This window comes from Hemitrygon akajei, unplaced genomic scaffold, assembly GCF_048418815.1.
Source record: "Hemitrygon akajei unplaced genomic scaffold, sHemAka1.3 Scf000198, whole genome shotgun sequence".
Taxonomy (NCBI): domain Eukaryota; kingdom Metazoa; phylum Chordata; class Chondrichthyes; order Myliobatiformes; family Dasyatidae; genus Hemitrygon; species Hemitrygon akajei.
Genome location: NW_027332083.1, coordinates 37,216 through 51,414, shown reverse-complemented (window position 1 = coordinate 51,414; position 14,199 = coordinate 37,216). Strand labels below are relative to the sequence as shown.

The 14,199-nt window shown below is 57.1% G+C and overlaps 1 protein-coding gene across 4 annotated transcripts in view; it reads left to right on the top strand.

Annotated features, from left to right (window-relative positions):
• The window catches only part of LOC140724373 (uncharacterized), a 30,297-nt gene extending 16,402 nt beyond the window's left edge, over positions 1-13,895 (top strand). For 3 of the 4 annotated variants that reach the window (XM_073038818.1, XM_073038817.1, XM_073038819.1), the window contains exons 5-7: positions 7,937-8,088; positions 8,917-9,029; positions 12,912-13,895. In XM_073038818.1, coding sequence (XP_072894919.1) covers positions 7,937-8,088; positions 8,917-9,029; positions 12,912-13,092 — 446 coding nt within the window. In that variant the 3' untranslated portion in view covers positions 13,093-13,895. Of the gene's footprint in view, positions 1-7,936; positions 8,089-8,916; positions 9,030-9,789; positions 12,099-12,911 lie in introns of those variants that run through there. The other variant, XM_073038820.1, reaches the window with a different exon arrangement.
• Positions 13,896-14,199: the final 304 nt, after the last annotated feature.

The following is a 14,199-nucleotide window of genomic DNA, read 5'->3' as shown; positions in this document are numbered from 1 at the left end:
GGACCGGACGTGGTGACACTCGACCCCTCACCGGAGTGAGGACCAGACGTGGTGACACACAACCCCTCAACGGGGTGAGGACCGGACATGGTGACTCTCGACCCTTCACCGTGGTGAGGACCAGACGTGGTGACACTCAACCCCTCACCAGAGTGAGGACCGGACATGGTGACTCTCGACCCCTCACCGGAGTGAGGACCGGACGTGGTGACACTCAACCCCTCACCAGAGTGAGGACCGGACATGGTGACTCTCGACCCCTCACCGGAGTGAGGACCGGACATGGTGACACTCAACCCCTCACCAGAGTGAGGACCGGACATGGTGACACTCGACCCCTCACCGGAGTGAGGACCGGACATGGTGACACACGACCCCTCACCAGAGTGAGGACCGGACATGGTGACACACGACCCCTCACCGTGGTGAGGACCGGACATGGTGACACTCAACCCCTCACCAGAGTGAGGACCGGACATGGTGACACTCGACCCCTCACCGGAGTGAGGACCGGACGTGGTGACACTCAACCCCTCACCAGAGTGAGGACCGGACATGGTGACTCTCGACCCCTCACCGGAGTGAGGACCGGACGTGGTGACACACGACCCCTCACCGTGGTGAGGACCGGACATGGTGACACTCAACCCCTCACCAGAGTGAGGACCGGACATGGTGACACTCGACCCCTCACCGGGGTGAGGACCGGACATGGTGACACTCGACCCCTCACCGTGGTGAGGACCGGACATGGTGACACTCAACCCCTCACCAGAGTGAGGACCGGACATGGTGACACTCGACCCCTCACCGGAGTGAGGACCGGACGTGGTGACACTCAACCCCTCACCAGAGTGAGGACCGGACGTGGTGACACTCAACCCCTCACCAGAGTGAGGACCAGACGTGGTGACACTCGACCCCTCACCGGAGTGAGGACCGGACATGGTGACACTCAACCCCTCACCAGAGTGAGGACTGGACATGGTGACACTCAACCCCTCACCAGAGTGAGGACTGGACATGGTGACACTCAACCCCTCACCAGAGTGAGGACTGGACATGGTGACACTCAACCCCTCACCAGAGTGAGGACCGGACGTGGTGACACTCGACCCCTCACCGGGCCAGATGTGGTGACACTCAACCCCTCACCAGAGTGAGGACTGGACATGGTGACACTCAACCCCTCACCGGAGTGAGGACCGGACGTGGTGACACTCGACCCCTCACCGGGCCAGATGTGGTGACACTCAACCCCTCACCGGAGTGAGGACCGGACATGGTGACACTCAACCCCTCACCGTGGTGAGGACTGGACATGGTGACACTCGACCCCTCACCGGAGTGAGGACCGGACGTGGTGACACTCAACCCCTCACCGGAGTGAGGACTGGACGTGGTGACACTCGACCCCTCACCGGGCCAGACGTGGTGACACTCGACCCCTCACCGGAGTGAGGACCGGACATGGTGACACTCAACCCCTCACCGGAGTGAGGACCAGACGTGGTGACACTCGACCTCTCACCGGAGTGAGGACCGGACGTGGTGACACTCAACCCCTCACCGTGGTGAGGACCGGACGTGGTGACACTCGACCCCTCACCGGAGTGAGGACCGGACGTGGTGACACTCGACCCCTCACCGTGGTGAGGACCGGACGTGGTGACACTCGACCCCTCACCGGGGTGAGGACCGGACGTGGTGACACTCGACCCCTCACCGGAGTGAGGACCGGACGTGGTGACACTCGACCCCTCACCGTGGTGAGGACCGGACGTGGTGACACTCGACCCCTCACCGGAGTGAGGACCGGACGTGGTGACACTCGACCCCTCACCGTGGTGAGGACCGGACGTGGTGACACTCGACCCCTCACCGTGGTGAGGACCGGACGTGGTGACACTCGACCCCTCACCGGGGTGAGGACCGGACGTGGTGACACTCGACCCCTCACCGTGGTGAGGACCGGACGTGGTGACTCTCGACCCCTCACCGGAGTGAGGACCGGACGTGGTGACACTCGACCCCTCACCGTGGTGAGGACCGGACGTGGTGACTCTCGACCCCTCACCGGAGTGAGGACCGGACGTGGTGACACTCGACCCCTCACCGGGGTGAGGACCGGACGTGGTGACACTCGACCCCTCACCGGGGTGAGGACCGGACGTGGTGACACTCGACCCCTCACCGGGGTGAGGACCGGACGTGGTGACACTCAACCCCTCACCGGGCCAGACGTGGTGACACTCGACCCCTCACCGGGGTGAGGACCGGACGTGGTGACACTCAACCCCTCACCGGGCCAGACGTGGTGACACTCGACCCCTCACCGGAGTGAGGACCGGACATGATGACACACAACCCCTCACCGTGGTGAGAACCGGACATGGTGACACTCAACCCCTCACCGGGGTGAGGACCGGACGTGGTGACACTCGACCCCTCACCGGAGTGAGGACCGGACATGGTGACACTCAACCCCTCACCGGGGTGAGGACCGGACGTGGTGACTCTCGACCCATCACCGGGCCAGACGTGGTGACACTCAACCCCTCACCGTGGTGAGGACCGGACGTGGTGACACTCAACCCCTCACCGGAGTGAGGACCGGATGTGGTGACACTCAACCCCTCACCGGGCCAGACGTGGTGACACTCGACCCCTCACCGTGGTGAGGACCGGACGTGGTGACACTCAACCCCTCACCGGAGTGAGGACCGGACATGGTGACACTCGACCCCTCACCGGGCCAGATGTGGTGACACTCAACCCCTCACCGTGGTGAGGACCGGACGTGGTGACACTCAACCCCTCACCGGAGTGAGGACCAGACGTGGTGACACTCGACCCCTCACCGTGGTGAGGACCGGACGTGGTGACACTCGACCCCTCACCGTGGTGAGGACCGGACGTGGTGACACTCGACCCCTCACCGGGGTGAGGACCGGACGTGGTGACTCTCGACCTGCTCACCGGGGTGAGGACCGGACGTGGTGACACTCGACCCCTCACCGGGGTGAGGACCGGACGTGGTGACTCTCGACCCATCACCGGGGTGAGGACCGGACGTGGTGACACTCAACCCCTCACCGGGCCAGACGTGGTGACACTCGACCCCTCACCGTGGTGAGGACCGGACGTGGTGACACTCGACCCCTCACCGGAGTGAGGACCGGACGTGGTGACACTCGACCCCTCACCGGAGTGAGGACCGGACATGGTGACACTCGACCCCTCACCGTGGTGAGGACCGGACATGGTGACACTCAACCCCTCACCGGAGTGAGGACCGGACGTGGTGACACTCAACCCCTCACCGGGCCAGACGTGGTGACACTCGATCCCTCACCAGAGTGAGGACCGGACATGGTGACACTCAACCCCTCACCGGAGTGAGGACCGGACGTGGTGACACTCAACCCCTCACCGGGCCAGACGTGGTGACACTCGACCCCTCACCGGAGTGAGGACCGGACATGGTGACACTCAACCCCTCACCGGGGTGAGGACCGGACGTGGTGACACTCGACCCCTCACCGGAGTGAGGACCGGACGTGGTGACACTCAACCCCTCACCGTGGTGAGGACCGGACGTGGTGACACTCAACCCCTCACCGTGGTGAGGACCGGACGTGGTGACACTCGACCCCTCACCGGGCCAGACGTGGTGACACTCGACCCCTCACCGGAGTGAGGACCGGACGTGGTGACACTCGACCCCTCACCGGGCCAGATGTGGTGACACTCAACCCCTCACCGTGGTGAGGACCGGACGTGGTGACACTCGACCCCTCACCGGGCCAGACGTGGTGACACTCGACCCCTCACCGGAGTGAGGACCGGACGTGGTGACACTCGACCCCTCACCGGGCCAGATGTGGTGACACTCAACCCCTCACCGTGGTGAGGACCGGACGTGGTGACACTCAACCCCCTCACCGGAGTGAGGACCGGACATGGTGACACTCGACCCCTCACCGGGCCAGACGTGGTGACACTCAACCCCTCACCGTGGTGAGGACCGGACGTGGTGACACTCAACCCCTCACCGGAGTGAGGACCGGACGTGGTGACACTCGACCCCTCACCGTGGTGAGGACCGGACGTGGTGACACTCGACCCCTCACCGGCGTGAGGACCGGACGTGGTGACACTCGACCCCTCACCGGAGTGAGGACCAGACGTGGTGACACTCGACCCCTCACCGTGGTGAGGACCGGACGTGGTGACACTCGACCCCTCACCGGCGTGAGGACCGGACGTGGTGACACTCGACCCCTCACCGGAGTGAGGACCAGACGTGGTGACACTCGACCCCTCACCGTGGTGAGGACCGGACGTGGTGACACTCGACCCCTCACCGGGGTGAGGACCGGACGTGGTGACACTCGACCCCTCACCGTGGTGAGGACCGGACGTGGTGACACTCGACCCCTCACCGGGGTGAGGACCGGACGTGGTGACTCTCGACCTGCTCACCGGGGTGAGGACCGGACGTGGTGACACTCGACCCCTCACCGGGCCAGACGTGGTGACACTCGACCCCTCACCGTGGTGAGAACCGGACATGGTGACACTCAACCCCTCACCGGAGTGAGGACCGGACATGGTGACACTCAACCCCTCACCGGAGTGAGGACCGGACGTGGTGACACTCGACCCCTCACCGGGGTGAGGACCGGACGTGGTGACACTCGACCCCTCACCGGAGTGAGGACCGGACATGGTGACACTCAACCCCTCACCGGGCCAGACGTGGTGACACTCGACCCCTCACCGTGGTGAGAACCGGATGTGGTGACACTCAACCCCTCACCGGGGTGAGGACCAGACATGGTGACACTCGACCTCTCACCGGAGTGAGGACCGGACGTGGTGACACTCAACCCCTCACCGGGCCAGACGTGGTGACACTCGACCCCTCACCGTGGTGAGGACCGGACATGGTGACACTCAACCCCTCACCGTTGTGAGGACCGGACATGGTGACACTCAACCCCTCACCGGAGTGAGGACCGGACGTGGTGACACTCGACCTCTCACCGGAGTGAGGACCGGACGTGGTGACACTCAACCCCTCACCGGGCCAGACGTGGTGACACTCGACCCCTCACCGGAGTGAGGACCGGACGTGGTGACACTCGACCCCTCACCGGGCCAGACGTGGTGACACTCGACCCCTCACCGTGGTGAGAACCGGACGTGGTGACACTCGACCCCTCACCGTGGTGAGGACCGGACATGGTGACACTCAACCCCTCACCGGTGTGAGGACTGGACGTGGTGACTCTCGACCCCTCACCGGGCCAGACGTGGTGACACTCGACCCCTCACCGGGGTGAGGACCGGACATGGTGACACTCAACCCCTCACCGGGGTGAGGACCGGACGTGGTGACTCTCGACCCCTCACCGGGGTGAGGACCGGACGTGGTGACACTCGACCCCTCACCGGGGTGAGGACCGGACGTGGTGTCACTCGACCCGTCACCGGCGTGAGGACCAGATGTGGTGACACTCGACCCCTCACCGGGGTGAGGACCGGACGTGGTGTCACTCGACCCGTCACCGGCGTGAGGACCAGACGTGGTGACACTCGACCCCTCACCGGGGTGAGGACCGGACGTGGTGACCCTAGACTCCTCACTGGCGTGAGGACCGGACAAGGTGACACGCGACCCCTTACAGTGGTTTATATTCTGTCTGCAGACCACCCAGCCCTTCTTTTTGATGTGGACACAGAGCAGAGACTACTCTGCCTGTGGTTGTGGGTTAGAGTGGATTCATAGACCTTCACTTGACTCCTTGCTGGGAAAAGATTGGCTCCATGGACCATGACCCATAGCTGTGGAATCATCTGGCTGTGGAGATTTGTCGACCTTAACTGGAAAATTGACTTGGTCTATAGACCACTCAACTCCTTTCATGGGGATGGGCCTGGTCTGGAGACCACCTGGCCCGTCGCTGGCTGGTCAAGGGTCTGTCAGCTCAGTGGGTCAGGTGGAAGTGTGTTGTCACTAGCATAAGAACATAAGAAATAGGAGCAGGAGTCGGCCTACTGTCCTGTCGAGCTTGTTCCACCATTCAATAAGACCATGGCTGATCTGGCCATGGACTCATCTCCTCCAACCTGCCTTTTCCCCATCACCCTTAATTCCCCTACCATGCAGAAATCTATCCAACCTTGTCTTAAATATATTTACTGAGGTAGCCTCTACTGCTTCATTGGGTAGAGAATTCCACGGATTCACCACTCTCTGGGAAAAGCAGTTCCTCCTCATCTCCCTCTTAAATCTACTCTCCTGAATCTTGAGGCTATGTCTCCTCGTTCTACTCTCACCTGCCAGTGGAAACAACTTTCCTTCCTCTGTTTCATCTATCCCTTTCATGATTTTATATGTTTCTAAAAGTTCTCCTTTCATCTCCTCTCATTCTTCTGAATTCCAGCGAGTACAGTCCCAGGTGACTCAACCTCTCCTCATAGTCTAACCCCCTCACCTCTGAAATCTACCTGGTGAGCCTCTCCTGCACCACCTCCAAAGCCAGTCTATCCTTCCTCAAGTAAGGAGGCCAGAACTGCACACAGTACTCCAGTGTAGCCTCACCAGTACATTGTACAGTTGCAGCATAACCACCCTGCTCTTAAATTCAATCCCTCCAGCAATGAAGGTCAACTTGCCTTCTTGATAGCCTGCTGCTCCTGCAAACCAGCCTTTTGTGATTCATGCACATGCACTCCCAAGTCCCTCTGCACAACAGCATGCTGCAATCTTTTACTATTTAAATAATAATCTGCTTTTCCATTTTTTCTCCCAAAGCGGATGACTTCTTATTTACCAGCATTGTACTCCATCTGCCTGACCCTTGCCACTGACTTAACCCATCTATATCTTCCTGCAGACTCTCTGTACCTTCTGCACAATTTGCTTTTCCACTTAATTCAGTGTCATCAGCAAATTTAGACACACTACACTCGGTCCCCTCTTCCAGATTGTTAATGTATATCACTACAGTTGGGGGCCCAACACCGACCCCTGTGGCTCCTCGCTCACCACTGATTGCCAACCAGAGTAACACCCGTGTATCTCAACTCTCTGCTATCTATTCATTAACCAATCCTCCATCCATGCTAATATATCACCCCCAGCTCCATGCGTCCTTACCTTATGGATAAGTCTTTGATGCGGCACCTTATCAAACGCCTTCTGGAAATCCAAGTAAATAACATCCACCTGATCCCCTCTGTCCACTGCGCCTGTTCTATCCAGTGAGTTTGTCGAACAGGACCTGTCTCTGCAGAATCCATGCTGCGTCTGCCTGATAGATCCATTTCTTTCCAGCTCATCAGGGGTAAGTTTTTTACACAGAGGGTTGTGAGTGCCTGGAATGACTTGCCAGGGATGATGGTGGAGGCTAAAACATTAGGGGTATTTAAGAGCCTCTTGGACAGGCACATGGATGAAAGAAAATGGAGGGTTATGGGGTAGTGTGGGTTTAGTACATTTTTTAAGGGTTATATGGGTCGGCACAACATGGAGGGCTGAAGGGCCTGTACTGTGCTGTAGTGTTCCATGGTTCTATGGTTCGCTATTTCTTCTTTAACGATAAGCTTCAATCATGATCCCATCTACAGACATTAAACTAACAGACCTAGAGATCCCTGCCCTCTGCCTACATCCCTTTTTGAACAATGTCGTGACAGTCACCGTCTTCCAATCCACCGGGACCTGCACAGAGTCCGGAGAACTTTGGTAAATCATCACCAACATTCCTGCCATTTCTTTTAGTACCCTGAGATGCATTCCATCAGGAGCAGGGGTCTTACCTACCTGGGTGTTGTGCAATGGTCCTGACTGCTGGCCGTCCCTCTGCCCCTCCCACAGAGTGTGTCTATGGAGCCCCTGACTGATCCCCGCCTGTTCCTCCTGCAGAGTGCCCCTCCAGGATCTGCGACCCGGACTGGATCCTGTTCGGCAGGAGCTGCTTCCTGTTCAGTAACGTCAGCCAGAGCTGGGAGCAGAGTGGAGAGACCTGCACCCAGCTGCATGGGTACCTGGCCATTATCAGCAGCAAGAAGATGCAGGTAGGAAACTACCACTCCCCAGTCACCGGACCCTGGTGAAGGGACCTGGCTCTACCCAGTAACTGTGCATGAGATCCCTCGCTCTCACCCTGCACCTGAAGATCTGTGGGAGGAACCTTCCCTCCCCGGTCACCCTAAAATATGGACAGCACTGGATGGATCCTGCACCGAGACCCACACAGGATGGACCCTGTCCTCGCCTCCCATGTCACGCAGCACTGGGAGCCCCTCAGAATAGACCTCCTGGTCACCGACCCCAGAGCCCCTTGGGATGGCCTCGACCCTCCCTGCTCACCCTAGCCCCAGAGCCTCACGGGACAGTCTGCACCCTCCCCGGTCACTCAGCCCCCAGAGCCCCTTGGGATGGCCTCGACCCTCCCTGCTCACCCTAGCCCCAGAGCCTCACGGGACAGTCTGCACCCTCCCCGGTCACTCAGCCCCCAGAGCCCCTTGGGATGGCCTCGACCCTCCCTGCTCACCCTAGCCCCAGAGCCTCACGGGACAGTCTGCACCCTCCCCAGTCACTCAGCCCCCAGAGCCCCTTGGGATGGCCTCGACCCTCCCTGCTCACCCTAGCCCCAGAGCCTCACGGGACAGTCTGCACCCTCCCCGGTCACTCAGCCCCCAGAGCCCCTTGGGATGGCCTCGACCCTCCCTGCTCACCCTAGTCCCAGAGCCTCACGGAACGGCCTCCACCTCCCCGGTCATCCTGCTCCCAGTGCCCCTCGGGACAGCCTTCCTCCTCGTTTGTCACCAGCTCCCAGAGCCCAATGGGGCGGCCTCTACCCTACTTACTTGCCACCTGCCTCACCTGTCAACCCTCTGCAGAAGTTCCTGCTGGAGCATGGGAAGAAATCCATCTACTGGATCGGGCTGACGGACAAGGTGATGGAGGGCAGCTGGGTTTGGGTCGACGGCACCAAGGTTGCGGACGGCATCATGTGAGTACCGCAGGTACCGGGTGTGGCAGTGGGCTGTTGGGGTTGCGACGGCGAGAGGAGTGTGTGGGAGACCCTTCTCCGGAAGGCCAGCAGCTTGAATATCATCGTGGGTGGGTGTAGATGAATGGAATAGCACAGCCAGTCATCCAGCTCTCACCATCAGTGCATAAAACAATGGAGCAGGATTAGACTATTGGGCCCACCTTGGCTGATTCATTATCCATCTCAGCCCCACTCTCACTTCTCCCTTTGACACTCCGACTTCTGCTTTAAAGATACCCAGTGACTTGGCCTCCAAAGCCATCTGTGGCAATGAGTTAGCAGATTCACTACCCCCCGCTGAAGAAACGCATCTACTGGGTCAGACTGGCGAACAAGGTGGCAGAGGGTAGCTGGGCTCCATCTCTGTTCAAAAGGGGCAATCCTAGAGCTCCCCCCATGCCCAGCCTCATCCATCCAGACTGTCTCAGCCTTTCAGTGTCCGATAGGTTTCAATTAGATCCCCTCTCCCCATCCAAGTCCACTCTATTTCGGCCTTTCAGTGTTCGACTGGTATTTATGCATTCGTGAACATTTTATTCCATAATCTTCCTTCTAACTTTATTTCTTAATATAATTCTGTATTCTCTATAATTGTTGAATCTTGGTTTTTGTTGCATGTCGTTCCCTGATCAATACACCACAGCAAGTTCCTTATACGTGTAAATGTATTTGGCAAATGAAGTTCACCCTTGATCTTTGCCTCTGTTTCCCCTCTCAGGCAGCACCTTCCTGATTCTAGCCTCCTCCTGTGTGGGAAAAACTTCTTCCTCGCACCCACTCCGAGTCTCCCACCTTTCAGCTTAAGCCTCTGACCTCCTGTGGATACTGCACCACCAGAGGAGATTCTCGTTATCTACCCCCAAACCCCTTCACCCTTCTGCATGTTGGAACTTGTATCCGATCACCCCTCGGCCTCCTCTGATCCAGGGACAGCAAACCCATCCTCTCCTACGTCTCCTTCGAAGCAGAATGCTCCAACATAGGAAGCTTTCTCTGCGCTGCCTCCAGTGGAATCCCATCCTTCTCATGGTGTGGGGACCAGAACTGCACACAGTCATCCAGGTCAGTCTGACCAAAGACACGAGATTGTGCAGATGCTGGAAACCTCGAACGAGGCAGACAGATACAGACAGATGGACGGCGCTGGTGGAACTCAGCAGGACAGGAATGACTAGAAACAGCAACAATCATCAGTTGGCATTTCAGCTGAGGATGTACAGCACCCTTCGGTCCCATCTGACCAGGTACAGGAACAGTCGTTACCCCACAACCATCAAACTCCTGACCGGCGTGGATAGCTTCACTCACATCAACTCTGAACTGATTCTGCAACCTACGGACTCATTATAGGACCTATGGACTCACTTTCGGGGACTTTGCAGCTCATGTTCTCGGTATTATTTATTTATCTATCTGTTTATTGGCACAGTTTGTCTCTTTGTCCTTTTGGTTGTTTGTCATTCTTTGATTGTGTGCAGCCTTTCATTAATTCCATCGTTATTCCATCATCTAGTACCAGGCAGCCCTTCCACAAGCGTCCAATCCCCCCACCATCGACAGAGAGCTGCAGCAGTGTGTACTGTCTACAAGATGCACTGCAACAACACACCAGAGTTCCTAAGGCAGCACCTTCCGGACCCACGACCACTACCATCTAGAAGGACGAGAGAGGCAGATACCTGGGAACACCACCACTTGGAAATCCCCCTCCAAGTCACTCACCATCCTGACTTGGAAACATATCGCCGTTCCCCCCATTGCCGATGGGTCAAAATCATGGAGTTCCCTCCCTAACGCCACTGTGGGTGTCCCTGCAGCTCAGGGACTGCAGCGGTTCAAGAAGGCGGCTCGTCACCACCTCCTCGAGGGCAACTAGGGACGGGCAATAAATGCTGGCTCAGCTGGCGACGCCCCATCCTGTGAATTAATAAACAGACAAAAGTTCTTTGCTGTACAGTGCGAAAAACGGAATCATAGGATAGTACTGTTTGTGGTGACACACTCAGCAGGCACTTTATTAGGTACCTCTGGTACCTAATCAAGTGGCCACAGATGGGACGTTCGTGGTCTTCTGTGGCTGTGGTCCGTCCACTTCGAGGTTCGACGTGTTGAGCGTTCAGAGATGCTCCTCTGCACACCACTGTTGTGACGTGTGGTTGTTTGAGTCACTGTCAGCTTGAACCAGTCCGGCCATTCTCCTCTCACCTCTCTCATTAACAAGGCCCTGTCAGCCAGTAGATTTTTCTCTCTGTTGATGAACCTATGAATGCTACCTCGCTGTTTTTCATAGAGTTGTAGGTTTTACACTCTATTTATAGAAACAGAAAACCTACAGCACAATACAGGCCCTTCAGCCCACAAAGTTGTGCCGAACATGTCCCTACCTTAGAAATTACCTAGGGTTACCCGCAGCCCTCTATTTTTCTAAGCTCCACGTATCTGTCCAGGAGTCCCTTAAAAAACCCTATCGTATCCGCCTCCACCAACCCTTTCCACGCACTCAACTCTTTGCATAATAAACTTACCCCTGATATCTCCTCTGTACCTACTTCCAAGCACCTTAAAACTGTGCCCTCTCGTGCTGGCCATTCTAGCACTGAGAAAAAGTCTCTGACTATCCACACGATCAATGCCTCTCATCATCTTCTACTCCTCTATCAGGTCACCCCTCATCCTCCGTCACTCCAAGCAGAAAAGGCCGAGTTCACTCAACCTGTTCTCATAAGGTACACTCCCCAATCCAGGCAATGTCCTTATTTAATTGTTGTAATCCTGTTGTAGTTTGCTGTCTCTCACTGTACAAAACCACACATTTCTCGACATGATGGCTCTGGGGTTGTACTCGCTGGAGTTTAGAAGGATGGGGAGGGGAAGTTCTCATTGAGACCTACTAATCTTGTTATTTCATGCTCTCGTTATTTATTGCTACATATTTATATTTGCATTTGTTGTCTTCTATGCTCTTGCTCTTTTATTGATCCTGTTTACACTTACTGTTCCTTAGATTTGCTCAGTATGCCCACAGTAAAAAGAATCTCTAGAGTTGTATATGGCGACATGTATGTACTCTGATAATAAATTTTACTTTGAAGTATCAAAAGGACTGGATGGAGTGGAGTGGACATTGAGAGGATGTTTCGTAAAGTGGGGGAGTCTGGGACCAGAGAGACTACAAGGCCATCCCTTTAGAACAGAGATGAGTTTTTTAGCCAGGATGTGCTGAATGAGTGGCATTCATTGCCACGAATGGTTGCAGAGGCCGACTCATGGCACAGGAGTGTATTGGTTCACAATGCTGTACTTCACCAACAAACTGGGTTCATTTCCTGCTGCTACCTATCTGTAAGGAGTTTGTACATTCTCCCCTTGGCCGCAGGGGATTCTCCTGGTTCTCTGGTTTCCTCCCACAGTCCAGTGATGTACCTACCGGTTGGGAGGTTAATTGGTCATTTAAAAATTATCCCATAATTAGGCAAAGGTTAAGTTGGTGGCTGCTGGCCGGTGCGTCTCAAGGGGCCGGTTCCACACTATATCTCAAAAAGTAAGTAAATATTTCAAGCGCAGTCTGAGAGGGTTCTTGATTAAATCAGTCAAGGTGTCAAAAGTTATGGGGAGAAGGCAGGATAATGGGGTTCAGACAGGTAATCAATCAGCCATGGTGCAATGGCAGAGGAGATTTGATAGGCTGAATTGTCCGCTTCTGTCCCTATGTCTGACAGTCACTTATTCTGGGACCAGTCTCCCCACATCTCCCTCTCTGCTCGCTGATATATCATTGCAAATAGACCTGTTGCTGATGCTGGAAGAACTCTCTCACACTTTACCGTCCACTCGCTGCAGGTTATGGGCCAGTGGCCAGCCGGACAACGCCTTCAACAGGACCCTGAGGATGGCGGAGAACTGTGGGGTGCTGAGCCAGCGTGGGTGGCTGGACGAGGTGTGTGCCCGCAAGTTACCCAGCATCTGTGAGAAGAGTGCCGTCCGACTGCACCTCATCTTCCAGCGGGCACGCCGTGGCTGAGCGGGGCACACTGCACCACCTCCCCCCCCCCCCCCCCCCCCCCCCGGGTCAGGGAGACTGTCGGCTTTCTGTGGACATCCTGAATCTGCCCTCCCCATGGTGAGGATGGGCACCCCACTCCCACCAGACTGCTTTCCCCAAAGAAAGACTGAACATGCACCCTGACCCTTTTCTTCTTTGCGTGCAGCAGCGACAACCCCTCCCCTGACTTTGCTCCCTACCCAGGAAATAGACCCAGTCTGCACACCTCAGGATGGGGAACGGGACACCACTGACTCTGATCTCCACAGGCTGAGGAATGGAGTGCCCCCTATCAACTCACCTTCGAACAAGCACCACACTGACCCTGCTTTCCCGAGGCGGGATTGGGCCACCCAACTCCCTCAGACTCTGTGCTCCTCAGGGCAGCGAACTGGACTCCCCATCCCAAACCCACCACGCCCCGGCCAATTCCGATCTCCCTGCAGCACAGAAAGGAACCCCTCCCCTCCTACACAACTCTTCTCGGGCTGGGTCTGGGACACGAGGCATTGCCTCACTGTCAATCCTAGGGTGAAGAATGCAACATCCACACCCCTCACGCACATCTACTCTCCTAATGGTGAGTGACAGGGCATTTGCCCTCCATGCGGAGGGGTAGCGGACCCACCTTCACACCTTCACTCTGCCCTCCCTGCGATGTGACACTCACCCCTTCACTCTGCCCTCACTGGGTTGTGACCCTCAACCCCTCACTCTGCACCCCCTGGGATGTGACAACCACTCACTCTGCCCTCCCTGGTATGTGACCCTCACCCCCTCACTCCGCCCTCCCTGGGATGTGATCTGCACCCACTCACTCTGCCCTCCCTGGGATGTGACCCTCACCCCCTCACTCTGCCCTCCCTGGGATGTGACCCTCACCCCTCATTCTGCCCTCCCTGGGATGTGACCCTCACCCCCTCACTCTACCCTCCCTGGGATTTGACCCTGACCCCCTCACTCTACCCTCCCTGGAATGTGACCCTCAACCTCACCCCCTCACTCTACCCTCCCTGGGATTTGACCCTGACCCCCTCACTGTGCTCCCCCTGGGATGTGACCCTCAACCTCACCCCCTCACTCTAC